The sequence below is a fragment of the Equus asinus genome, chromosome 12 (assembly GCF_041296235.1).
Source record: "Equus asinus isolate D_3611 breed Donkey chromosome 12, EquAss-T2T_v2, whole genome shotgun sequence".
Taxonomy (NCBI): domain Eukaryota; kingdom Metazoa; phylum Chordata; class Mammalia; order Perissodactyla; family Equidae; genus Equus; species Equus asinus.
The window spans coordinates 47826406-47852198 of record NC_091801.1 but is presented as its reverse complement, the minus strand read 5'-3'; the positions used below and the strand labels follow the sequence as shown (position 1 = coordinate 47852198).

The following is a 25793-nucleotide window of genomic DNA, read 5'->3' as shown; positions in this document are numbered from 1 at the left end:
CTTAATTTCATGAGGGCGATATAGCCACCCATAATAACTGTCCTTTCTATATCAGCTTTATGGAAACTACCGAAAATCCAGAAGTTCAGAATATCATTTTATGTAATTAGAACAGCTTCCCAAAGTCTCACAGCTTATGAATTTGCCCTGAAATGGAAGTACGTGAATGTGCATATATTTGCGTATGTGTATTATGTTTGTTTTGTTTATGTGTTATGAAAACAAATCATTAGGTGTTATGAAAACAAATGTTAGTGCTTTCAAAGATAGTTTTTATTGTTGGGCTGTCCTGTAAACAAAATAACATAAAAATTTTAATGAACACAATTATATAATGCTTCGCTTTCCTGAATATCAACCTGAGAACAAATATTTAACAACCTTAACTAGCTGAAATACAGTGGAGTTCTTCAGTGTACTTCAGCGTACAGGTAAAGTCTTATTTATCTCTGGGCCCATGATAACAACTTGTGTGGCAGAGACAGCATTGTGTATACCAAAATTTTTGCTCCTCCTTCCATACAACAGAGAATTGTCTCTGGGAAGCAGCAATCCAGTTATGGGCTAAATTTCCCAGCCCATAACTGGATATATATATATATATATATATACACACATATCCATGCCCCAATTCAAATATTATAAATTCTTCTAAGGATAAAGGCCTGTGTCTTAAATGCTTACATTTTTTAAAAAGCTGAACATGATTAAGCTATGTGTCCAATTTAAGAAATTAGAAAAACAACAAAATAAACCTGAGAAAAAAACATTATATATCTTAGTAGACTAAGATAGACAGGGGAAAACAGTTACCCTTGAGACTTTTTAAACAGAACTCTGTGGTACATGTAGGTTTGAGGGCTTGATTTTATACTGCTGTAATGTTTCAAAATACTTATAGCTACGAAATTAACAGGAAAGGGGTCCCAAGATAGTGACGATAGCCCCTGGAGTCCCTCAGAGAAGCAAACACATAAAATCTCTTTGGATAACCAGGCCATCAATCATTATGTGAGAGTCTCATAGATAAAGTTCCACTAATGAACAACTCCCAATATAAAATTACATAACATATAAGGAAACAATCTACTATGAGCAAGAGTTAAGAACACCACAAACAGTAGGTCTCAAGAAATTCAGATAACAGATCTGATAAAAAATATAAAATAATTATGTTTAAAACAGTTAAAGATATAAAAACAAACCAAAAATATAAACTCAAATATAGTTTTATGTATTTCCATCAAAATGCATTTGTAGTGATTTAATAAACATACACATTTCTATGTCCTGCACCACAACGAATCAGATTAAATTTAATCATAACATGAGTTGATAGTCCCAAATCATTTAACAACCATATATTCAAGAACAATATGTTTAAAATCTACTCTGTACCAAGCACTGTACTGGCTGCTTAAATTAGGGTTATCCTTTGATAATAAGGATAACAGATGAGGGATGGTGGTGGAAAGTTTAAATTTCACATCCAGTATGGCATTGAAGCAATATAATCATTACCTGACACCTTTACGTTTGAGCCAATGGAAACCACTCAGTCTAAATCATTTTACTTCTAACGTGTTATGTTTGACTTCACATGTTTTTCAGATGAAAAACAAAGGGCATAAAAATACAACTAATATGGAAATAGAAAAAAGCAATAAGGGATCAATTTTTCATCTCTTGCTATTTGTACAAAATTTATTAGAGCTGAAACAGTGCTAGAAGTTTTCCTTCACACAAAATTTTTGTCAAGAGAGAAATTTATATTCAACTTAAAAATACTGCCTAATATTTTAAAAATTAAGTGGCACATTTACTCAGCATAGTACTAGAAGTCCTAGCAAGAGCAATTAGGAAAGAAAAACATAAAAGACATCCACATTGGAAAAGAAGTAAAACATCTCTGTTCACAGAGAATTGTCCTTATATGTAGAAAACCCTTAAGATTCCACAAAAAAACTGTCCGAACTAACAAATGAATTCAGCAAACTTTCAGGATACAAAACTACATGCAAATATCAGTTGTGTTTATACACACTAACACTGAACAATTCAAAAAGGAAATTAATAAAACAATTCTATTTACAACAGCTTCAAAAAGAATGAAATACCTAAGAATAAACTTAAGAAAGGAAGTGAAAGACTTGTATGTTGCAAACTACAAAATATTGCTAAAAGAAATTACAGAACACGTAAATAGATAAGAAGATGTCCCATGTTCATGGATCAGAAGACTTAATATTAAGACAGAGAGTTATCATTCAATCCGTAGAGAAGTTCAGTTAGGGAAGATGAAAAAGTTTTGGAGATGGATGATGATGACGGTTGCAAAACAATGTGAATGTACTTAATGACACGGAATAGTACAGTTAAAAATGATTACAAGGGTAGTTTTACGTTGTGTATATTTTACCACAATTAAAAAATGGACATAAAAAGTTAACTAAAACATAAAATCATAATTGCACAGTAACAAAAATATGTTATATTTATTTAGCATCTATAATAAATATGTTCATTAGTTTTATTTGATATAGATTGGGAGTGGGATTCAAATCTTTATTTTATCATTAAGTATTATTTTGTCAATGAGTAATATAAAATTCTCTTTCTTGGAATACAGCAATACTAGTGTTAGAGTTGGGAGCAGGATCAAGGTGCTTGCCTGTATTCCCTTTACATTAATTACATGAGTGTCCTTTGTCCATCCGGTCCTTACCATTCATTCTCCTCCTTTTCTAATAAGCTTCTAATTTAAAACTTGTTCCATATCCAAATAACACCTAAACCAACCCCCTCCAATTTAGATGAGATATGTGTTATACCCAAGTGCCGTTTCAGTTAGGATTACCTTGTTGATTACCATAGGAATATATAATGACTGTGAGAATTTTCATATGAAATGTATACTTTTCCAGAGAAGAAAACAGGAAGAAACACTTGACATCTCATTTTATGATGACAGTATATTCTTGATGCCAAAATATAACAAAGGTATGGGAAAGAAAAGTTAAAGACCAGTATCGCTCATAACTATAGATGCCAAAATCCTAAATAAAATGTTAGCAAATACAATCCAGCAAGATATAAAATGGAAAATATATCACAACCAAGTTGGGTTTGTTCTAGAGATGCCAGATCGGCTTAACATTTGAAAATCAATCAACGTAATTAGCTATATTAAAAGAATAAAGGAGAAAAAACAACCAAATAATTATCTCAATTGAATAAAAAGTATCAAGTATTGAAGAATACATCTATTATAAAAGGGGCAAGACCGCTTAAAAGAAAACTAAAATCTCATTGAAATTAAAGGACACAAATAAATGGAAGGATATACCACCTTCACAGGGTATATGGGCAAATTGTAACATACATAGTTAATATTTGTACTAACATATTGAGATGGATATTAACATTATCCCCATTTTTACAAATGATGAAGCTATGGCAAAGAAGTTAAATAATGTGATCATAAGTTGCAAAGATAAAAACTCAAGTTGTCTGACTCCAGAGTCACTTCCACAGTTCCATTAACTTAGAATCACCCTAGGATAAGTTGGCCCAGTCCCTACTTTGTGCGACATTAACTCCAATTTACTATGTTTCACCTTTCTAGTACATAAAATGCCGATGCTGGTCTAAATGATCTCTCCAACAACTCCTTTCAATAATACAGCTGTAAGTTGATGAAATTAAGGGAAACATCTTTGCTCATTTGTCAAACTCTGCAAAATTATTATACTAAGGCAGAGGAAGGCAATTCTTAGGGCTGATAAAAGAGTCTATGACAAGGAGTTGGGGAGTAGCAGACACAATTTAGCTATTATTTCACAGGAGGAAAAAAAAATACACCTTAGAGAAAATAAACTACTAACATTTCATTTTTCTGTTTGAAAGGTTACTATGGAAACCAAACACACTACTCTGATTTTCCCTTTTCTCCCTTTGGTACCCACATTCTCTGCCAAAACTTTGAAATATGCTTGAACACATTTGGGGATAATATTAACTGTCACTATGCTTCTAGACCATCCACACTAGTACTAAGCAAATCACACTAAAATGACAGACAGTGCTCTTCTGAGTCAGAAAATCAGCACTGAATAAATTATCTTGAAAGACTCTGGATTCACTTTCTTCCTCTTACCCTGTAGTTTTTATACCAAATACTTCGGTTATCAACATATTTCAAGAGGTAAAGAAAAATTAAAATAGAATTTCTGGTATTACATTAATTTTGAAATGAGTTGTCAGGCACAAGTCATATTAGATGCATATAATTTCTTCAGGGCAAAATTATTTCATTAAAAGTTACTCAACCCCTGTACACCAACGTTCATAGCAGCATTATTCATTATAGCTTAAAGGTGGAAACCCAGATGACCATTAACAGATCAATGGGTAAAGAAAATACGCTATATACATATAACAGAATATTAATCAGACATAAATTCTGATACATGCTATTACATGAATGAACCTTAAAAACATTGCGCTAAGGGAAATAAGCCAGACACAAAAAGGACAAATACGCTATGATTCCTTTTATGTAAGATATCCAGAATAGGCAAATTCATAGGGACAGAAAGTACATTAGAAGTTACCAGGGACAGGGATGAGAGAATGGATGGATGGTGAGTCTTTGTTTAACGCATACAGAGTTTTGGTTTGAAATAATGAAAAAATTCTGGAAGTGGATAGCAGTTACTTGCACAACACTGTGAATATACTTAACATCACTGAGCTGTACATTTAAAAATGGTTAAAATGGTAAATTTTATGTTACTTATATTTTACTACAAAAAAAATCACCAAAAAAACCTTAATTAATGGTATTGAGAACCTAATATAATATGTACAAGGCAGAGTGAGCAAAACAAAGACTGATTCAACAGTCAAAAGACTAGTTCTTAGTACTCAATGATGTTAAAGAAATTTTAATTCAGGCAACATGGCAAACTAAGCTGAAATGAACATTTTCCTTTTCTACTACAAAAGCACAGAAATTCTAGATAAAATACAATAAGAATTTCTTTTAATACATTAAAGTGCTGTCTATCTTCTCTTTGGCCTTGTAGATCTACTCTCCACCCTTTACCACCCCACCTTCTGTGCCTGAGAGGCTAACCAGTATGAACAATTTATACAAATACTCTTGCCCTCTGGTTTCCGGTTGGTTTCAGCTAATGAGGAACAGTGGCAGGAGACAGGAAGGAGGGAGGAGAATGAAGTCAGGGTATTTACTCCCTGTTCTGATAATTCCCTCCCCACCTTTAAGCCTATTGGTAGAAAGAACATCCTAGTGTTACCAGTTCCAGGTACCCTACTATCTCTTGTGGTTTCCCTTTTCGGTCAACACGTTTGCCCTTTTATTAAACTCTCCTAAAACTGCCCAATTTGAGAATGTCATCTTTTTCTGATTAATAGCATAGCCAAATTTGAAATACATAAAGGTAAATCTCGAGGTGTCAGAAATGAAGAGAGAAATGAAAAGGAAACACAGTCAGGGTTAATGAGTGGAAACTGAGTCCAGGTGGCAAACAGAGGTATCAAACTCAAGTAAGGGTTTAGAGGTCAGCAAAGACATTTGAACACTCACTTAGGGGCTTGAGATAAGGCTTAGAGCCTGAGTTAAAGAGCCCTTTGCATGAGAGCCATAAAGAGCTGCTTCTTCAGCAAAAGAGACAATCCACATAAGGCTTCATCAGACTGAAGAATGCCATGGATGCCTTCCAGATAGGGCACCAAAGTAGGGAGGGAACAAGAAAGGAAAACACCAACCTCTCTCTCCTCTCACACTCTAATCTCCTGTTTTTATTACCCATTGATTGAAGTCAAGTAGATTAGAAATAGCTAAAGGAAGAGTTTATAAAATGGAATAAAGAAAGGGAATTGAAGAAATAACCTGCAAAGAAAACAGAGAGAGTTAATGAGAATGGAAAAAAAGAGGGAGGGGGACAGAAAAAAGAGCAAAACAAAAAAGTAGTCCAAAGACATGGAAAGAGAAAACGAGACAGGGATGACACTAGGATTTATTCAGAACTGAGTAGAGTAGTCGGTCACATGTGCCACAGCTTTCACAAAGTACCAAAGTACTTCACAAAGCGTATTCTGTGTAATATTAATATGTAGGTGATGAAAAAACGGTCTTTGGTTAAATAAGTTTGGAAACTACTGTATTCAATACAGTTAAATGGTTTTCTTTATTGCAGCAGCTTTTTACTCTAACAACATTAGGAATCTCCAAGAAAGAATTCACTGCTTTTATCCTAGCAGGGGTATGCCTCAATGAGTTCATAAGGGCACATTTCTGGATTCCCCACCTTTGCCTCATTTAGGAGAAAAAAAAACGTAATCCCATCACTTAGGTCACTGTATTTCTTAAGATCTGGAATGAGCAGGGATAGAAAAGTTGCTTGTGCAGGAGGTCAAAGAGATCTACAACGTGTGTTGAAGCCTCAAAGCAAGTAAAAAACAATTGCCCTTTTAACCGAGTTTGTTTGCCTTTACTCATTTGTAAGAAAAAAAAGTTAACATCCTTTTTACTTGATTCTTTTTGCCATTCTGTATTTGTTTCCAGAGGAAATTATGCCTTCATGCAAAAACAAAAACAGAACTTCTACTTCCATCGATTATAGTAGCTCTCAGAGGTGAAAGTTCAGTCCCTTAGGGGGTGTTCTGGAAATGTATTAGGGTGTTTTTGGTTGACTCAATAATTGGGTGTCACTACTAGCATTTAAGGGTTAGGAGTTAAGGAACCAAGTGGTCCTATGATGAATAGGACAATCTTGAAAAATGAAGATTATCTCACATATTCACATAGATGAAAATCCTGTTTATAAATATTTGGGCATAAAACTGAATTCTAAATTAAATCTAAACATAATTTTTTTTGGCCTTTCTGCATGGTTTTATTATACACTGAGTGTTCCAGAAATACAAGCACTGAAATAAAAGGAAGATTGAATTTTCTTTTGTTTGAAACTTTACCAAGAGTTTGCCACTATTTCAGAAAATCACACCACCACCAACAATACCACTTGGGGTATTTAACAGGCCTGCACAAGTCTATTTGTATCAGTCACATTCACAGTAATTATATTCACCTGACTACTTCATTATATCTTCTAAGGCAGTCATGCCTGAGCATTTATATATTGAAATATACATTATTAAATCTTAAATTACTTTCCTTTTATCTTTATACTTTAAGACATAGATCTTTGAAATTATACGTATCTAGGTTATATTATTTTTTATTTTCATTTCAGAGTAGTAAAGGGGGCATTACAAAATACTTGTTATAAAAAAGGGGCACTGGCATGTGGTGTGATGTTACAGTGTTAAAAATGAAAAGAAAGGCTTTTATAATCAGACGGAAGGAAGAAGACTTTGAGTCCAACAGACTGAAAAGAACTAATCTAAAGAAAACAATAACACTCTGGTTCAAAAAACAGGTAGAGGCAAAGAGGGTAGGGGAAGGAGGAACATGAGCCACTTTTTCACTCAGCTTCTAAGTTTCCATACTTCTGAGGAAACATACCTTTACTGTGTCTCAGTTTTTACTATTTCACAGAATCCCACTGTCCTGAACTACCCCACTACCTACTGAAAGTGATTAAAATACTTGGTAATAAAGGTAACAGTAATACACAGCCACTGCTACCACAGTTCCTCATGAGCCTTCTGACCCTGCCAGCTTCCAGAGGTGAGGTCATCCTTGTTTTCAATCCTAATACGGAATTCTGTGGTATACATCACTCTTCACGTGGTAACAGAATGCTGCAGAAACACTTACCTCAGTCGTAGTTCCAATGTCAGCAGATGGGCTGCATGTGCTGGTGTCTGGAGGAGCTGTGCCGACACTGCTTCTAACCGGAGAACTAGGGATAGGCCCTGCCAAGGCCTCTGGATAGGCTGAAGAAGGACCGAGACTGCCTCTCTTCTGAATCTTATTCCAGACCTTATTCATGTTATCAGTTAGTTCATATAAGAGCTGCACCTGAGCAGAAGGGAACAAAAAGGGAAAATAAGTTTTTCAACTTCTAGTCACAATTGACTAAAATACTAAATGTGAGAAAATTAAAACAACTCTTGGCAAACAAGAATATATATGGGAAAAAATCTATCGGTGTATCAGTGATCATGATATTACATCATGATTTATAATGTACAATACATAATTATTATATATTACATATATAATTATTACATACATGATGAGGAATATTTTATCATGACACTATGATACTGATGAGATATAGAGAAAAAGAATTCATATAACGAATTTACAATTTTAAGTATTTTATCATTTGAATTTGAAATAGATATGAATTTATTCACACTTGAAATTTGTCACATATTCACAGTGTGATATTTCATAAGCAATTTAGCATTTCTGTGGGAAAATAATGCTAATATGATAATAATTCTAATATAACATTACTATGGGACAGTAGACTTCTTTTAATATATGAATAATAAAACAAACACAAAGAAATGCCTCAAACAGAGGTCAGGATCAAAATTATAAGTCAAATATATCCTAGTAAATATGATTATTTAGTTACATATGACATAATTACCATTCTTATTTACAAATGATTTAAACATTTAAATTCTATTTTTCTGAGGAATAAATGTGAAACTGGATTTATTACTCAGCAAAATAAAGTGAAAAAGAATGATATAGAATATCAGGCTTTTTCATAGATAAAGAACATAAACCATCCAACCTACTATTCCCCTCAGATTTGTCATTCCAATATTCAGAGAAAAAACTATTTAACTTGCTACATTGTTTGACTCAGTTCTAAGATATTTACACAAGATTTCATAAATAAGCATTAATCATGGAAATTGTATGACAACATATTGCCATATACTGTATAAAACAAGCCCAGGAAAAAAATGCAAACACAATATATAAGCAAATCCACAGCTGGATACCATATTCTGCTTGCCATTAAAAAAAAAGTGAAATTCTCATATTTATAAGAAGTTTCAGCCCCAGGACACATCCAGATGATAAAGCTGGCTTCTTATGTGGGCAGAACAGATGCATAAAAACACTGTTGTCAATCCTTACTTGATAGAAAACAGTACTTGGGTTACAGTTTTCTCATGCTTTTTGTGTGATGAAGTCTCAAATCTCAGGTTATAGTTCTTTTGATTAAAAAGAAAAATCTAATGGCTAGAAATCTTAGAAAAAACTTCTTAGAAAAATTTTAGTTCAAATTCTTTTGTCCTTCATAATCATCAATAAGTTCTCTCTGAAAAGAAACAATTTTATTGTAAGCCAAATTTTTTAAAAAGGTTATTTTACTTTTTCTTAAACAACTAGAACTGACACATAAAGGAAGCACAAACCAAAGAAAACAGGTTCTAAATATTGCTAAGAGCATAAGGTTTATTTACTTAAGAGAACTGATGATCTTATTGTCACTACTTCTGATTTTCTTTAACTGTTACCATTGAATAATTGTGTATGAATATCACCAAGCACATGTGTATTTAACATGCCAAGCAAACAGTGACACAAACTTTAAATACATTTTAATTTTCACAGAAGAAAGTTGCTATTGCAGAATGCAGACTTCCCAAATACAGAGGTTTAAAAAAATAAGGCAAACAATTTGAAGATAAATGTCCAACTCTTAGCCTTCAAGCTGTACTGAAAACTATGCCAACTAAAGCCACAATTAGCTACCACTACAGATCTCCTAAAAAGTCTAAAATTAAAAAGCCTAACCATACCAAGTGTACTGGCGAGGATGTAGAACAACTGAAACTCTCATTTACTGCTGATTTGTTGTTAGTGCTGTTGGGTTGATTTTGACTCCTGGAGACCCTCTGTACAGCAGCATGGAACTCTGCCCAGTCCTTTTTTGTGCCATCCTTTCATCTTCCAGCACTGTACCAGATAAAGCTCCATTGCTATTCATAGGAATTTCATGGCTAATTTTTCAGAAATGAGTAGCCAGGTCCTTCTTCCTAGTCTGGAAGCTCTGCTGAAACCTGTCCACTATGGGAGCACCCAGCTGGTATTTGAAATACCAGTAGCACAGATTTCCAGCATCATAGCAACATGCAGCTGCCATAGTATGACAACCAACAGTAACTGCTGATCGGAATGCAAAATTTAAACCTAACATATGATCCAGTCATTTCACTCCTGTTTCCCCAAGAAAAATGAAAGTCTGCGTACACAAAGACCTGTATACAAATACTCATAGCAGATTCATTTGTAATAGTCTAAAACTAAAAATACATTTCAAATGTTCATCAATTAGTGGATGACCAATTTATAGTACATCCATACAACAGAATTATACTTAGCAATATAAAGAAACAAACTATGGATTCATGCAAAAACAAAGATTAATCTCTAATTATGTTGAATAAAAGGAGCTGGGCAAAAAGAGAAAGAGAGAGAATATAACTGTATGATTCCATTTACAAAGAATCCTAGCAAATGAAAACTAACCTATAATGACAGAATGAGTGGTTCCCTGGGATGGAAAGGAGGAATGAAAGGGAGGATTACTAAGAGGAACAAAGAAACTTTTGAGGAGGATGGATTTATGCATTATGTGGGGGATGGTTTCATTTCATGGATGTACATATGCCAAACTTTATCAAATTAGGTAATTTAAATATGCGCAGTCTATTATATTTAAGTATGACCCAATAAAACTTACAAAAAACTCTAAAAAATGAATATCTTGTAAGATAGCTTTATGTGGATTATATATGAAGGCAACTAAATATAAATGATATTTTGAACATCAAATATTGATGGAATACCAAAAAACATAACATTTTATTGTTTAAAAATTAATTTCAAAAACATTTTCTCATTTAATCTATGACCAATCAGAAAGGAGACTTAATTGGACTGGAGAAGCCAAGATAAACCTCAAGAAGATACATTCCTAAAGTATGGACAGGATTTAGGCAGGTGCAAAATGTCATTCCAGTCATAACAATAGCAAGAGCAAAAGCTAAGAGCAGGAAATGATCAAGCCATCATGCAGAGACAATGAAAAGTCCTATCAAGTTAGGGAGGAAGAACTCGTTTTGTAGGATATTATGAGAGTGAGTCAGAAAAGTAATCATAAAGGTAGAGCGGAAGAAGAAAAACCATGGATATACAATGTCAATGGAAACCAAGGAGGAATGGAATTTCAACAAGCAATTACTGATCCGTGTTGAAGAGTGCAAAGAGCTCTAAGTGAATATGAATTTACAAAGGCTATTTCATTTGGCAGGCTACTTGTTATGAAACATTAAAACTCAGTTTCAAAAGAAAGAGCTTTTGCCAAAAAAATAAAAACCCCAAACAACTTTTCATATAGTCTATTTACACTTACCACGTCTAATTTGGTTTAAAAGATAAAAATGAAAATCAGCAGCTCAGAGAAATTAAAACTGAGAGAGTGGTGCAAGAATACAAATCCAGTTGTCTCTGAACTCAGTGCTTCTGGTCTTAAGACAATAATGCCAAATTCCTTTGCTTTGGTGAAAACTAAACAAAACTTACAGCAATAAAAACTATAAATAAATGGATAGGAAAGGAGCATAAAACCCTCTCTTTCTCTAGTTCCACACACTTAAAACCCAAAAATGCAAAGACAGTTTTATGTTCCTGGGAATGCCTTTTCAGAGGACAAAATATATCAACTTATTGGCTGAGGGAAAACTGAAATTTTATTATATTAAAGAGAGAATTTTACAGGCTCATTTAATTTTGGAAGGAATACAGTTTTTAAGTTCTGAGAGACTAGTGTCTAAAGGCATGAAAGGGAATTGGGTAACTTTGGTAAAACAGTTAAGATGAAGGAAGAGTTGATGGAAATGACTCCAGGGAACAAGAACTGTGAATATTCAACCAGGTTAAATATTTATAGCGTCTAAGGCCCTTGAATGGCAATGAGTTCTAGGAAGCAACATAGTAGTTTTGGTCTCCATAGTTGATACAAAGACCTGCAACAATGTCTCACATGACAATGACTTTGCTCCGGGCCTGCCCTACAGATTGAGCTTACATCTCAAATATGTAAACTACTTGAGGGCTCTGTATCTGAGCAATAATGAACCAAATTAATTAAAGTACAAGGGTCAACCCTTCTGATGTCACTCTAATGGAAAAACAAAAGAATGGTATTTAAGTAGGAATTATTTCCCTAAAATGGAATCAAGAAATTTATATACTGGCTGCAATCGAAAGTCCACAAAGCTTCTGATTGTATATGAAAAATTTAGGGGGTAGATACATTGTTCTGGGGAAAAGGCTCAGAGCTTTTATCAGATTCTCAAAGAAGTCCATGGAACACAAAAGGACAAGATGTATTGTCCTTCACAAAAACACAAAAAACAAAACAAAAAAACAGGGGTTAGTGAGCAACCACTCACAAGAAAGAAGTTTATTTTGAGTCATTAATCTTAAAAGACAAAATAAAAATAAGGAAATTTTAAGATCCTATATGCACATGGAAGTTCGTATTTTAGAGGCCCACGATAGTCTTTTTTTTTTTTGAGGAAGATTAGCCCTGTGCTAACTACTTCCAATCCTCCTCTTTTTGCTAAGGAAGACTGACCCTGAGCTAACATCTGTGTCCATCTTCCTCTACTTTATATGTGGGACGTCTGCCACAGCATGGCTTGCCAAACAGTGCCATGTTGGCACCCAGGATCTGAACTGGTGAACCCTGGGCCCCCAAAGTGGAACGTGAGAACTTAACTGCTGCGCCACTGGGCCGGCCCCCCCATGATAGTCTTTTTGTAAGGTAGGACACCCCAAAAACAAAAAGAGACATATAGATTTCACTAAGAAACATTAAACATTTTGTCAAAAGATGCCATAAAGTTTAAAGGCAACCCTGTATCTGTAATACAGCTATTTGCTTTTTAGAGTATAAGGGAAGCTCTTCAAATTGCTAAGAAATTTAATAGAAAATTGGGCAGACATGACTTATCAATTCATAAAAGAGCAAATTCACTGGCCAATAAATATTTTAAAACTGCTCAACCCTACTAGTAATTAGGAAAATACAAATTAATGTAAACAATATGAATTGTCAATTCACAAAAGAGCAAATTCAATGGCCAATAAACATTTGAAAAGATGCTCAAACATCTGGTTTCACTTCCCTTAAGCATGAAGGACCTCCTTTAGGAATTCTTGAGTGCACTTCTACTGGTGATAGATTCTTCTATGTAAAAATGTCTTTATTTAGTCTTCATTCATAAAAGCTACATTTTTTCTAAATTTAGAATTCTGGTCAGGAGACTTTTTTCCCCCACAATTTAAAGAAACTGCTATTCTGATCTCTAAAGTTTCTTATGAGATGTAAGCTAATAATCAAATCTAGATTCTCTCACATGTAATGTGTCATTTTTCTCATGATACTTTGAAGATTTGCTCTTTATCTGTGGCTTTCAACAGTTGGATTATGATGTGTGTAGGCACGGCCTTCTTTGTGTGTTTATCTTATTCATCTTTGTTTCCCTCATCTCCGGCTGATAAGTACTACACAACAAATCTTTGCTGAATTCACTTGGGGAAAAACAATCAAGTCATCATTTGTTATTTTGACAGAATCCGGCGGGAGTCTAGAAGCAGAGGCTAAAGCAACCACTCACAAGAAAGATTTATTTGGAGTTTCATGTTTTATCTTTAAAATTTAGGTTAATCTGGCACACAAGGATATTAACTCCTTACCAAATCTTTGAGTACACATGGATTCTTCAAAGTGCTATATTGTTCTGTGGCTTCCTATCCCTTCAGGAATACCACTACATTCTACCAAGGAATTCATTCAATTTGCAAAGAGGGTCTCATCTCACATTTTATATGAGTCAATCTAAACTAAGAAAATGACATTCATATAACATTTCAGAGTTTACAAAGTATTTTTCTAAATATTTCACTTAAAATTCCCAACAACCTTGTGATCAGCTTTGGTTATAGCAGCTGGTAATAATTTAACAGAAGTTGGTTTATGAGGACTTCTCAAGAAGATAAAGTACAATTAAGTGAACAGGTAAGAATTTATTACATTTTGGGTGAAAAGGGATTCTCGGGGCATGAGGTTCACTCAGCCTTGGTTTAATTCTCAAAAAAGGTCCTTATTATATTGGGAGCAGCAGCAGTGAGGCCTTGGGAGGTAGGTGTTGGAGGAAAGGCTAAAAGTAGAGAGCAGACACAAGAAAATAACCAGGCTCAACATAAGCTCTATCTTTGTGAAGACTTTGCTTAGAACTAGTTTATATTTAAACAACAACAAGAAAATCTGACCTTAGTTCCAAACAAGGTAGATATTGGAATACAATTCCATAGAAATCACAATACTGTTGAGTATCTCAAAGGAAAAGAAAAATTGTTTTTAAAAATTAATAGAGTCCCAGGCTAAAACATTCATGGCTCCAGAATTTATTTTCAGCTGGGATAGCTATGGATAACCAGAACATGAGGAGTAGCACAATCCGCCCAAGGCTATAGTGATCTTTCATAAATCCCTAAAATAGAAGGTCTCTGGTAGAGAACCCCAAGCAGCAGTTAGCTGTCTGTTAGAGGGATTGCACTACTACTGCTAAATATAAACCAGGAATAAAAAACTTCTATTATCTCCCAAAGTTTCTTCTTATCACTTTATAGTCAGTCCTTCCCATCACTCCCTGATCCTCCTCTCTCCTTGTCCTGCCTCCAGGCAACAAGGAACCAGCTTTCTGTCACAAGGTAGTAGTTTGCATATTCTAGCATTTTATAGAAATAGAATTACACAGTAAGCAGTCTCTTCTGTCTGGGTTCCCTCACTCAGCATAACGATTGCAATATTCATCCCTGATGTGGCATTTTATCAATAATTCAGACCTTTTTACAGCTGAGTAGTATTACATTATATGAACAGGCCATAATTTGTCTAATTATTCACCTATTGATGAACATTTGGGCTGTGTTCAGTTTTTAGCTATACAACTAAAGCTGCTAAAACACATCTGTGTAAACGTTTCTGCATGGACATAAACTTTTGTTTCTCTGAGAAAATACTTAGGAAGGAATAGCTGGGTTGTATGGTGAGTGTGTGTTGTTCTTTTCAAGAAATTTCCAAATTGTTTCCAAAGTTGTTGTGTAATTATTACTTTCCTGCCAGCAGTATACAAGGAGTTCCAGTTGGTTCCCAATACTCAGTCTATTTTATTTTAGCCAATCTAATAGGTGTACAGTGGTATGTCTTCATGTTTTAGTTTGTTTTTCCCTGATGAGTAATAATGTTGAGTATCTTTTCATGTGCTCATTGACCAGTCACATATCTTGTGGGATGAATGTCTGTTCAGATCTTTTTTCCATTATCTATCTTCATGTCATTTTACTTATGGTTTTTGTCTTCATGTTATCGAGTAGAAGGAATTCTTTAAATATTCTGGACAACAGTTTGATAAATGTGTTGCAAATACTTTCTCCAAGTGTCTGACTTTCTGCTACCTTAATGTGACTTTCAAAGAGAAAATGGTTTTAAACTTGGTTATGCCCAATATAAAGAGCAATTTAGGGAGAGCTGTCATCTTAACAATATTGAGGCTTCCAATCTATGAACAGGTGTAACTCTCCAGTTATGTGTTCTTTAAGTTCTCTTAGCAATGCTTCGTGATTTTCAGGGTAGAGATATCGGACATCTTTTGTTAGATTCATTTGTTTATGTTTCTTGGCACCAACATAAATGTAACTGATTGCATGCCATTTTCCAATTGCTTGCTGCTAGTATATAAAAATACAACTGATTTTATACATTAATCTTATTTCCTGCAAGCTTGATAAGTATATTAGTTCTAGTAACAGCTTCTTAGATTTCTCTAGAATTTTTTTTTTTTTTGAGTAAGATTAGCCCTGAGCTAACTACTGCCAGTCCCCCGTTTTTTTTTTTTTTTTTTTTCCCGAGGAAGCCTGGCCCTGAGCTAACACCCATGCCCATCTTCCTCTACTTTATATGTGGGACGCCTGCCACAGCATGGCGTGCCAAGCAGCCATGTCCGCACCCAGGATTCAAACGGGTGAACCCCGGGCGCTGAGAAGCAGAACATGCGAACTTAACTGCTGTGCCACCGGGCCGGCCCCTAGAACTTTCTATAAAGTATTTTGATACATGCATATAGGAACGGTTTTACTTTTCTTATCTTTATGCCTTTTATTTAATTTTCTTGGTTTATTGAAATGGCTAGGATGTCCAGTATGATATAGAACAGGTGGTGAAAGCAGGTATTCTGGGCTTTTTCCTGATCTCAGTAAGAAACAATTCAGTATTTCACCAGCAAGTATGGTATTTGGTTTCTCATATATGTCCTTTGTCAGTTTGAAAAAGTTTTCTAATACTTGCAATTCGCTGAGAGATTTTATTACAAATGGGTGTTAAATTTTGTCAAATGTTTTACCTGCATCTATTGAGATTACGATATTTTTTTCTGTTGTTTTTATTTCTATGATGGATTACATGATTTTTTAATGTTAAACCAACCTCCATTTCTAAGATGAATCCTACTGAGTATTATCGTTTTTATTTATTGTTATATTGATTTGCTAACATTTGATTAAGAATTTGACACCTACTTTCATGAGGGATATTGATTTCTAATTCCTTCTGTAATGTCTTTTTCAGGATTTGGTAATAGGATTACGCTGGCTTCATAAAACAAGTTGGGCAGGAATCTTTCAGTCTTTATTTCTGGGGAAAAAAATGTTAAAATTTTCTATTATTTTTTTCCTTGAGTATTTGATAGAATTCACCCATCTGGGCCTAAAGTTTTCTTTACATTCAATTTCTTTAGAAGATATATAGGACTATGAGATTTTGTATTCCTTCTCATATGATTTTTTGCAGTTGTTTTTCAATAAAAATCTCTATTTCACCTAAACTATTGCATTTCTTGGCATAAATTTGTTCATTATTCTCTTATTATACTTTTAATGTCTGTGGGATCTGCAGTGATAACCCCTGTCATTCCAGATATTGGTGATTTGTATTTCTCTCTTTTTTTTTTTTTTGAGGATGATTAGCCCTGAGCTAACATACACTGCCAATCCTCCTCTTTTTTTGCTGAAGAAGAGTGACCCTGAGCTAACATCTGTGCCCATTTGCCTCTATTTTATATGTGGGATGCCTGCCACAGCATGGCTTGATAAGTGGTGCATAGGTCTGCACCCAGGATCCAAACTGGTGAACCCTGGGCCGACGAAGCAGAGTACGTGAACTTAACCGCTAAGCCACTGGGCAAGCCCCTCTCTCTCTTTTTTCACTGTTCCAGTCATCTCTGCTCTTATATTCATTACCTTCTTCCTTTTATTTACTTTGAGTTTACCTTGTTCTCTTCTTAGCTTCCTAAAGTAGAGCCTTAAGTGATGACTTAAGATTTTTCTTTCTTTCTAATATAAGCATTTAAAATTGTTTCCCTCTAAATACTACTTTAGCTGTGCCACTTTTTAAATTGTCATTCAAACAAAATATTTTCTGATTTCCAAGTAATTTTGTATTTGATTCACAGATTTAGAAGCATGTTGTTTAATGTCCCGATATTTATAATTTTTCTAGTTAATTTATCATTGATTTTAATATAATTTGACTGTGGTTAAGTAATACACTTTATTGATTTTGATCCCTCTTAAGCATAACGAGACCATGTACACCTGAATAAAATGTGCATTTCATGGTTGTTGGTTATAGTGTTCTATAAACGCCAACTAGATAAAGGTGACTTCATAGTATTTTTCATATCTTCTATGTTGTTGTTAGTGCTGTTGATTCCGACTCCTAGTGACCCTGTGTACAGCAGAGTGGAACCCAGCCAGGTCTTTTTGTGCCATTTTCTCACCTTCCAGTGCTATATCAGACAATGCTCTGCTGCTATTCATAGGGTTTCATGGCCAACTTCTTCAGAAGTGGGTGGCCAGCTAGGTCCTTCTTCCTGGTCTGACTTAGTCTGGAAGCTCTGCTGAAACCTGTCCACTACGGGTGACTCTGCTGGTATCTGAAATACCAGTGGCATAACTTTTAGCATTATAGCAACATGCAGCTGCCACACTATGACAACTGACAGATGAGTAGCATATGGTTTCCCTTACTGAGAAACCCAGGCCAGGTGGTGAAAGCGCAGAATCTCAACCACTAGACCACCAGGGCTGGCATCTTTTATATCTCCAATTATTTATTTATTTTTCCAGTTATTTTATCAATTGCTGAGAAAGGTGTTAAAAAATTTCCTACTATGACTGTTATTATCTACTTTTTTCAGATCTTTTATATCTCCAATTTTTTATTTTTCATCTAGTTGTTTTATAATCAGAGAGGGATGATATAAAAATTTCCTACTATGATTGAATAGAATTATCTATTTTTTTCTTCTGTCCATTTCTGTTTCATGTCCCTTTTTATCTCTGGTAATACCTTTTTCTTTATGTCTATTTTATTTGACATTAAAATAAGCAAGTGCAGCCTTCTTATACAAACTGTTTCCACAATATATTTTTTTCCTATGCATTTATTTATATTCTGTTCCTTTACATTTCAGGTGTTTCTCTTTTATGTAGTCTTGCTTTTTTCCCCGCTTCATAAATTGTTGCCTTGTAATAGTATTTAAACAAGGGGTCAGCAAACATTTTCCGTAAAGGGTCAGATAGTAAATATTCTAAGCTTTGTGAGCCATATTATTCTCTGTTGCTGCTACTTAGTTCTGCAGTTGTAGTACGACAGCAACCTTAGAAAACATGTAAACAATGGACTGACTCAATTTGGCCCACAAGCCTCGGTTTGCTGACTCCTGCTCTAAACACTCCTAGTTAAGATCACCAACATTTAATGTAATCACTGATAAAGCTGGCTCAGCCCTACCATTTTATTTTTTGTTTCTATTTCTACCCTGTTTTTTGTAATTCTGTTACCATTTCTTGACTTTAGATTATTTGATTATTTTTTAGTATTTCATTTTAATTTATCTATTGTATTTTTGGCTATATCTCTTTGTATTTTTGCTATATTTACTATATTTACTCTTTGTGTTTTATTTTTAGTGGTTATTCTAGAAGATTATAATATTTATAGAAAAACTTTTACAGTCTAATTAGAGTTTAAACTGTAACACTTCAGACGGTATTTAGAAATCTGGCGACCATGTAGGTACCTTTAAGGAATCTCTCGCTAACATTAATGATATAGTTATCTTGTATATTAAATCTAGTTACATTGAAAGCTCCAGAAGACAATGTTTTCTATTTTGCTTTCCACAGCCATACATAATTTTTTTATTGAGGCATAAATGACATATAACATCATATTGGTTTTGGTTATACAACATATGACTTGACATTTGTGTACACTGCAAAATGATCACCACAATAAAGTCTAGTTACCATCCATCATCATACAACGTTAACTTTTAGGATTTACTCTCTTGGCAAATTTCAAGTATGCTCTAAAATATTATTGACTATAATCACCATGCTGTATATTACATTCCTAGGACTTACTTATTTTACAACAGTAAGCTTCTACCTCTTGATCTCCTTCACCCATTTCGTCCAATCCCCAACCCCCATCCCCTCTGGCAAGCACCATTATGTTCTCTGTATCTAAGATTCTGGTTTTGTTTTGTCTTTCTTTTTACATTCCACACATAGGTGAAATCATACAGTATTTGTCTTTCTCTGTCTCACTTATTTCACTTAGCATAATTCCCTCAAGGTCCATCCATGTTGTTGCAAATGGCAAGATTTCATTCTTTTTATGGCGGAGTAGTATTCCATTATGTATATACATTTTGTGTGTGTACATATACGTGTGTGTGTATATATATACATTCTGTATACATATATATACATTTATATGTATATATACATACACACTCTAAATCTTCTTATCTGTTTTTCCATCAATGCACACAGGTTATTTCTGTATCTGGGCTATTGTAAATAATGCTACAATGAACATACGTGTGTATGTCTTTTAGAATTAGTGTTTTTATATTCTTCAGAGAAATACATAGAAGTAGAATTGCTGGATCATATGACAGTTCTATTTTTAACTTTTTGAGAAACCTCCATACAGTTTTCCATATTGACTGCACCAATTTACATTCCCACCCACAGTGCATGAGTATCACCTTTTCTTCATATTCTTGTCAACACGCTGTTTCTTGTCTTTTTGACAACGGCCATTCTAGCAGGCTTCAGGTGACATCTCATTGTGGTTTTGATGATGATTAGCAATGTTGAGCATTTTTGTGTGTCTGTTGGCCACCTGTAAGTCTTCTTTGGGAAATGTCTATCCAGATCGTCTACCCTTTTTTTGGCTTGATTGTTTTTTTGCAATTAAGTTTTATGAGTGCTTTATATATTTTGGTGGGCTTTATATATTTTGGATATTAAGCCCTTATTGGATACATGATTTGCAAATATTTTCTCCCATTCGGTAGGTTGTCTTTTTATTTTATTGATGGTTTCCTTTGCTGTACAGAAACTTTTTAGTTTGATGTAGTCCCACTTGTTTATTTTTGCTTTTGTTGCCTCTGCTTTTGGAGTCAAATCCAAAACTTAACTGCCAAGACCCATGTCAAGTAGCTTATTGCCTATGTTTTCTTCTAGGAGTTTTATGGTTTCAGGTCTTACATTCCAGTCTAATCCATTTTGAGTCAATTTCTGTATATGGTGAAAAATTTTTTCATTCTTTTGCATGTGGCTGTCCAGTTTTCCCAACACCACTTATTGAAGATACCATCCTTTCCCCACTGTTTATCTTGGCTCCTCTGTCATAAATTAATTGACCATATATGCATGGGTTTACTTCTGGGTTCTCTATTCTGTTCCATTGTTCTGTGTCTGTTTTTATGACAATGCCATACTGTTTTGATTACTAAAGCTTCATAACATAGTTTGAAATCAGAGAGTGTGATGCCTCCAGCTTTGTTCATCTTTCTCAAGATTGCTTTGGCTATTCAGCTATGTATTGTGGTTCCATAGAAATTTTAAAATTGTTTGTTCTATTTCTGTGATAAATGTCATTGAAATTTTGATAGGAGTTGCATTGAATCTGTATATTCCTTTGGGAAACATGGACATTTTAACAACATTAATTGTTCCAAATCATGAGCATGGAGTTTCTTTCCATTTCTCTGTGTCTTCTTCAATTTCGTTCATCAATGACTACACTTTTTGGTGTACAAGTCTTTCACCTCCTTGGTTAAATTTATTCCTAGGTATTTTATTCTCTTTGATACGATGGTAAGTGGGATTGTTTTCTTAATTTCTCAGATGATTCACTGTTAGTGTATAGAAACACAACCAATTTTTGTATATTGATTTTGTACCCTGCCACTTTATTGAATTTGTTTATTTGTCTTAACACGTTTTTGGCAGAGTCTTTAGTATTTTCTATATACAGAATCATGTCATCCACAAATAGCGACAGTTTTACTTCTTCCTTTTTTCTTGTTTAATTGCTCTGGCAAGAACTTGCAAGACTATGTTCAATAGAAGTTGGGAGTAGGCATCCCTGTCTTCTTCATGATCTTAGAGGGACAGCTTTCAGCTTTTCACCATTGAGTATGATGTTAGCTGTGGGCTTGTCGTATATGGCTTCTATTATGTTGAGGTACATTCCCTCTATTCCAATTGTGTTGAGAGCTTTTATCATAAAGCGATGTTGAATTTTGTCAAGTGCTTTTTCTGCATCTATTGAGATGATCTTATGATTTTTATCCTTCATTTTGCTAGTGTGGTATATGACATTGATTGATTTGCAGAGGTTGAACCATCCTTGCATCCCTAAATCTCACTTGATTGTGGTGTATGATTCTTTTAACATATTGTTGAATTCGGTTTGTTAATATTTTGTTGAGGATTTTTGCATCTATGTTCTTCAGGGATATTGACCAGTAATTTTTTTTTATGTCCTTTTCTGATTTTAGTATCAGGGTAATGCTGGCCTTGTAAAATAAGTTTGGAAGCATTCACTCTTCTTCAATTTTTGTGGAAGAGTTTGAGAAGGATAGGTATTAAATCTTCTTTGAATGTTTGGTAGAATTCACCAGTGTAGCCATCTGGTCCTGGATTTTTATTTGTGGGGAGGTTTTTGATTACTGATTCAATCTCTTTACTAGCAATTGGTCTGTTCAGATTTTCCACCTCTTCCTGATTCAGTCTTGGAAGATTCTAAGATTCCAAAAATTTATTCATTACTTCTAGGTTGTCCAATTGGGTGCTGTATAATTGTTCACCGTAGTCTTCTCACTTTTGGATTTGGTTGTTCTTTTTCTAGTTCCTTTGAGTATAAAGTTAGATTGTTAATTTGAGATTTTCCTTGTTTCTTCAGGTAGGCCTGTGCTGCTATGAACTTTCCTCTTAGAACTGCTTTTGCTGCATCTCAGATTTTGGTAAGTCATATTTCCATTTTCATTTGTTTCTAGGTCTTTTTGATTTTTCCTTTAATTTCTTCATTGACCCAATGGTTGTTCAGTCGCAATGTGGTTTAATCTCCACATATCTGATTTTTCTAGTTTTGATATTGTAATTGACTTCAAGTTTCATACCACTGTTGTCAGAAAAGATGCTTTATATGATTTCAATCTTCTTAAATTTACTGAGACTTGTTTTGTAGCCTAACATGTAACCTATCCTGGAGAAGGTTCCAGGTATACCTGAGAAGAATGTGTATTCTGCTGCTTTTGGATGAAATGTTCTACATTTACATATTAAATACATCTGGTCTAATGTGTTGTTTAAGGCTGATGTTTCCTTATTGATTTTCTGTCTGGATAATCTATCTGTTGATGGAGCCTATACTTGTCTTTCCAACTTTTACAGTCCTATGGAGCCCAAGAATGCAAGTCCCCTTGGCCCATGGGGCCAGGTGATCAAGGAGTGTCTCCCTGTGTGTAATGCATAGCCTCCTGGCTTTAGAGAGGCAGCTGGAGAGTGTAGGGAGTGAGGCATACTTGCCAGCTTCAGAGGGGAGTGGGAAAATGTCTGGACTGTGCATGTCCACCAGCTTTAGCAAGAGAGTAGGAGGATGCCATGGCCACTTGCACTTGCTAGCCTTACTTTAGCAAGGCAGTGGGAAGGTGTCATGTTTGCACACACTTGCCTGTGCTAGGAGGGTAGAGGGAGAGTGCACAAATGATGTCCACTAGTGCCTCAGTCCTCAGAGAGTCCAAACTGTTCCCTGCTCCTCCAGCAGATGTTTTAATACTAGCAAGTGAATCTCTTTCACATATAGTCTAGGTGCTTTTCAAACTGTTGCTTTTGTGCTGTGTCCCAGGGCAAGTGAGACCACATGCGAGCCATTTAAAAGGAGAATCTCAGTTCCCTACTGCCCTTTGTGTCCTTTGGATGGGAACCATATTTATTTTCTAAACCAGACAATTTGGGGGCTCATCCCTCTAGTGCAAATCACAAGGGTTAGGGTGCCTGATGTAGGGCAAAAACCCCTCGTTCCTCTAGGAGAAGCTCTGGACTTCTGAGATCCCTCCCTATTGTGAGGTGCTATGCTAGGGATGGGGTTTTGGTGAGACTGCATCTCTTCCTCTCCTATCTCAATGTGGTCCTTTTATTTGTTGTTGCAGAGGAGCAGTTTGACTAATTTTCAGTTCTATTTCAGACGGAATTGTCCCATATGTAGTTGTAGATTTGGTGTGCCCATGGGAGGAGGTGAGTTCAGGCTAAGACACCATCTTAGACAGCTCCCCACTCATACATATCTTTTTTAATAGTTTTTTAAAGAAAACTTACCAAGCTATTCACCATTTCTATTAGTTTTCCTTTTTTTCTGAAGATACAAGTTTTCATCTGGTATCATTCTCCTTTATCCTGAAAACTTCCTTTAGTATTTCTTGTGAAACACAGCTGGTCATGACAAATTCTCTTAGTTTCCCTTCATCTACAGTGTCTTCATTTCACTGTGATTTCTGTGGGATATCTTCACTGTCTTGACATTTATTTTCTGTTAGCATTTTAAAGATATTGTTCCAATGTTTTCCTCTATGGCTTTTAACGAGAAATCTGCACTCATTCAAATGATTGTAAACCTATGTATAGTGTCTTCTTGTAGCTGCTTTCAAGATTTTAAAAAAGTTATCTTTGGTTTTCAGTATTTTAAGCACAATGTGCCGAAGAATGTTTTTGTTTGAGTTTATACTCAAAGATAAATATGCTTTGGATTGGGTGAACTTCTTGAATATGTAAAAGCCTATCTTTTTCTGCAAATTTGGGAAGTTTTCTGCAAATATTTGTTCACCTTTTTTGCCCCAATCCTTTTCTTGTTTCCTTCTGGAACTCCAATTATACATATGTTAGAGTATTTTGTCCTCACAGCTGCTGAGACTCTTGCCATTTTTAAAATACCCTTCTTTCTCTCTGTTTTTCAAATTCAGTAATTTCTATGCTCTATGTTCAAGCTCAGTGACTCTTTCTTCTGTCATATGCAGGCCACCACTAACCCCATATGGCATGGTATTTTTCTTTCAGGTATTGTATTTTCAAATCTGAAATTCCATTTCATTCTCTTTATACTTATTATTTCCCTATTGAGAATTCTTATCTTTTTCATTCAGCATGCTTTCCTTTACACCCCACGAAAAAAATTATAGGAGCTACTTTAAAGTCTTATTTGTAATTCAATTACAGTCATTTGTCACTTAATGATGGGGATATGTTCTGAGATACACGTCATTAGGTGATTCTGTTGTTGTGTGAATATCATAGAGTGTACTTACACAAACCTAGTTGGTACAGTCTACTACATACCTAGGCTATATGGTACTAATCTTATGCGACCACTGCCACATATGCTGTCTGTTGTTGACTGAAACTTTGTTATGTGGCACATGACTGTATTTTAAAACAAACTGGGAATGTTCATTTTGTAGTTAGCTTTTGCTTTTTTCCCCCAGAGTGTACAGAAATAATCAGTGGGATGGATGGGCTGAGGTGGGCTTCAGCTGTTATGTTAGAACTGGATTTCTTATGCTTTCCTTTCTAACAACTTCTGTGACAAAGGGTCAAAAGAAAGTGAATCTAATTTCTCTGCAATCTTTTTGACAGAGCTGCCATACAAGGGTATCATAATCTGGGTGTCTTAAAACAACAGAAATTTACTGTTTCACGGTTCTAGGATTTAGAGTCCATAATCAAGGTATCAGCAGAGCCATGTTCTCTCTGAGACTCTTGAATAGAATCCTTTATTGCCTCTCTTCCTGGCTTCTGGTGGTAGCTAGCAATCCTTGTATTCTTTGGTTTGAAGCTGGATCAGTTCAATTTCTGCCTCCATCTTCACATGACACTCTGTGTGTCTTCACATCTACTTCCTTCTGTGTGTGTCTGCATCCAAAGTTCCCCTTTTCATAAGGATATCAGTCACATTAGATTAGGGATCACCCTAACGGCCCCACTTTAACTTGATTACCTCTGTAATGACCCTGTTACCAAATAAATCACATCCTGAGATACTGGGGATTAGGAACTCAACATATCTTTTGAGAGGGACACAATTTAATCCATAACAGTTTCCCTTCCTCTTGGAAATGTTTTTCAGCAACCATCAGCAGCATCATTCAGAGAATAATCTAAGAGAGAGTAAGTCATTTCACGATTATCCTCTTTTATACCACTATGCGTCATAAGAGAAAGGTAAATGGCCATTAAACTGGAATATTAATATTGTTCAAAAGTATTTACTACTAATTATAAAAGAAATGATTTTTATAATAGAGGACAAGCTTTCAGATGTTACAACAGTGTTCATTTA

At 34.8% G+C, this 25793-nt stretch overlaps 1 protein-coding gene across 11 annotated transcripts in view; it reads right to left on the bottom strand.

Moving 5' to 3' along the window:
• The window catches only part of VPS13B (vacuolar protein sorting 13 homolog B), a 781052-nt gene that overhangs the window by 340790 nt on the left and 414469 nt on the right, over positions 1-25793 (bottom strand). For all 11 annotated transcript variants that reach the window (XR_011493286.1, XM_044743909.2, XM_044743903.2 and 8 more), the window contains one exon: positions 7808-8011. Coding sequence is in view for 10 of the 11 variants with exons in the window: in XM_044743909.2 (XP_044599844.2) it covers positions 7808-8011 (204 nt within the window). In the remaining variant the exon portion in view is untranslated. The remainder of the gene's footprint in view (positions 1-7807; positions 8012-25793) is intronic.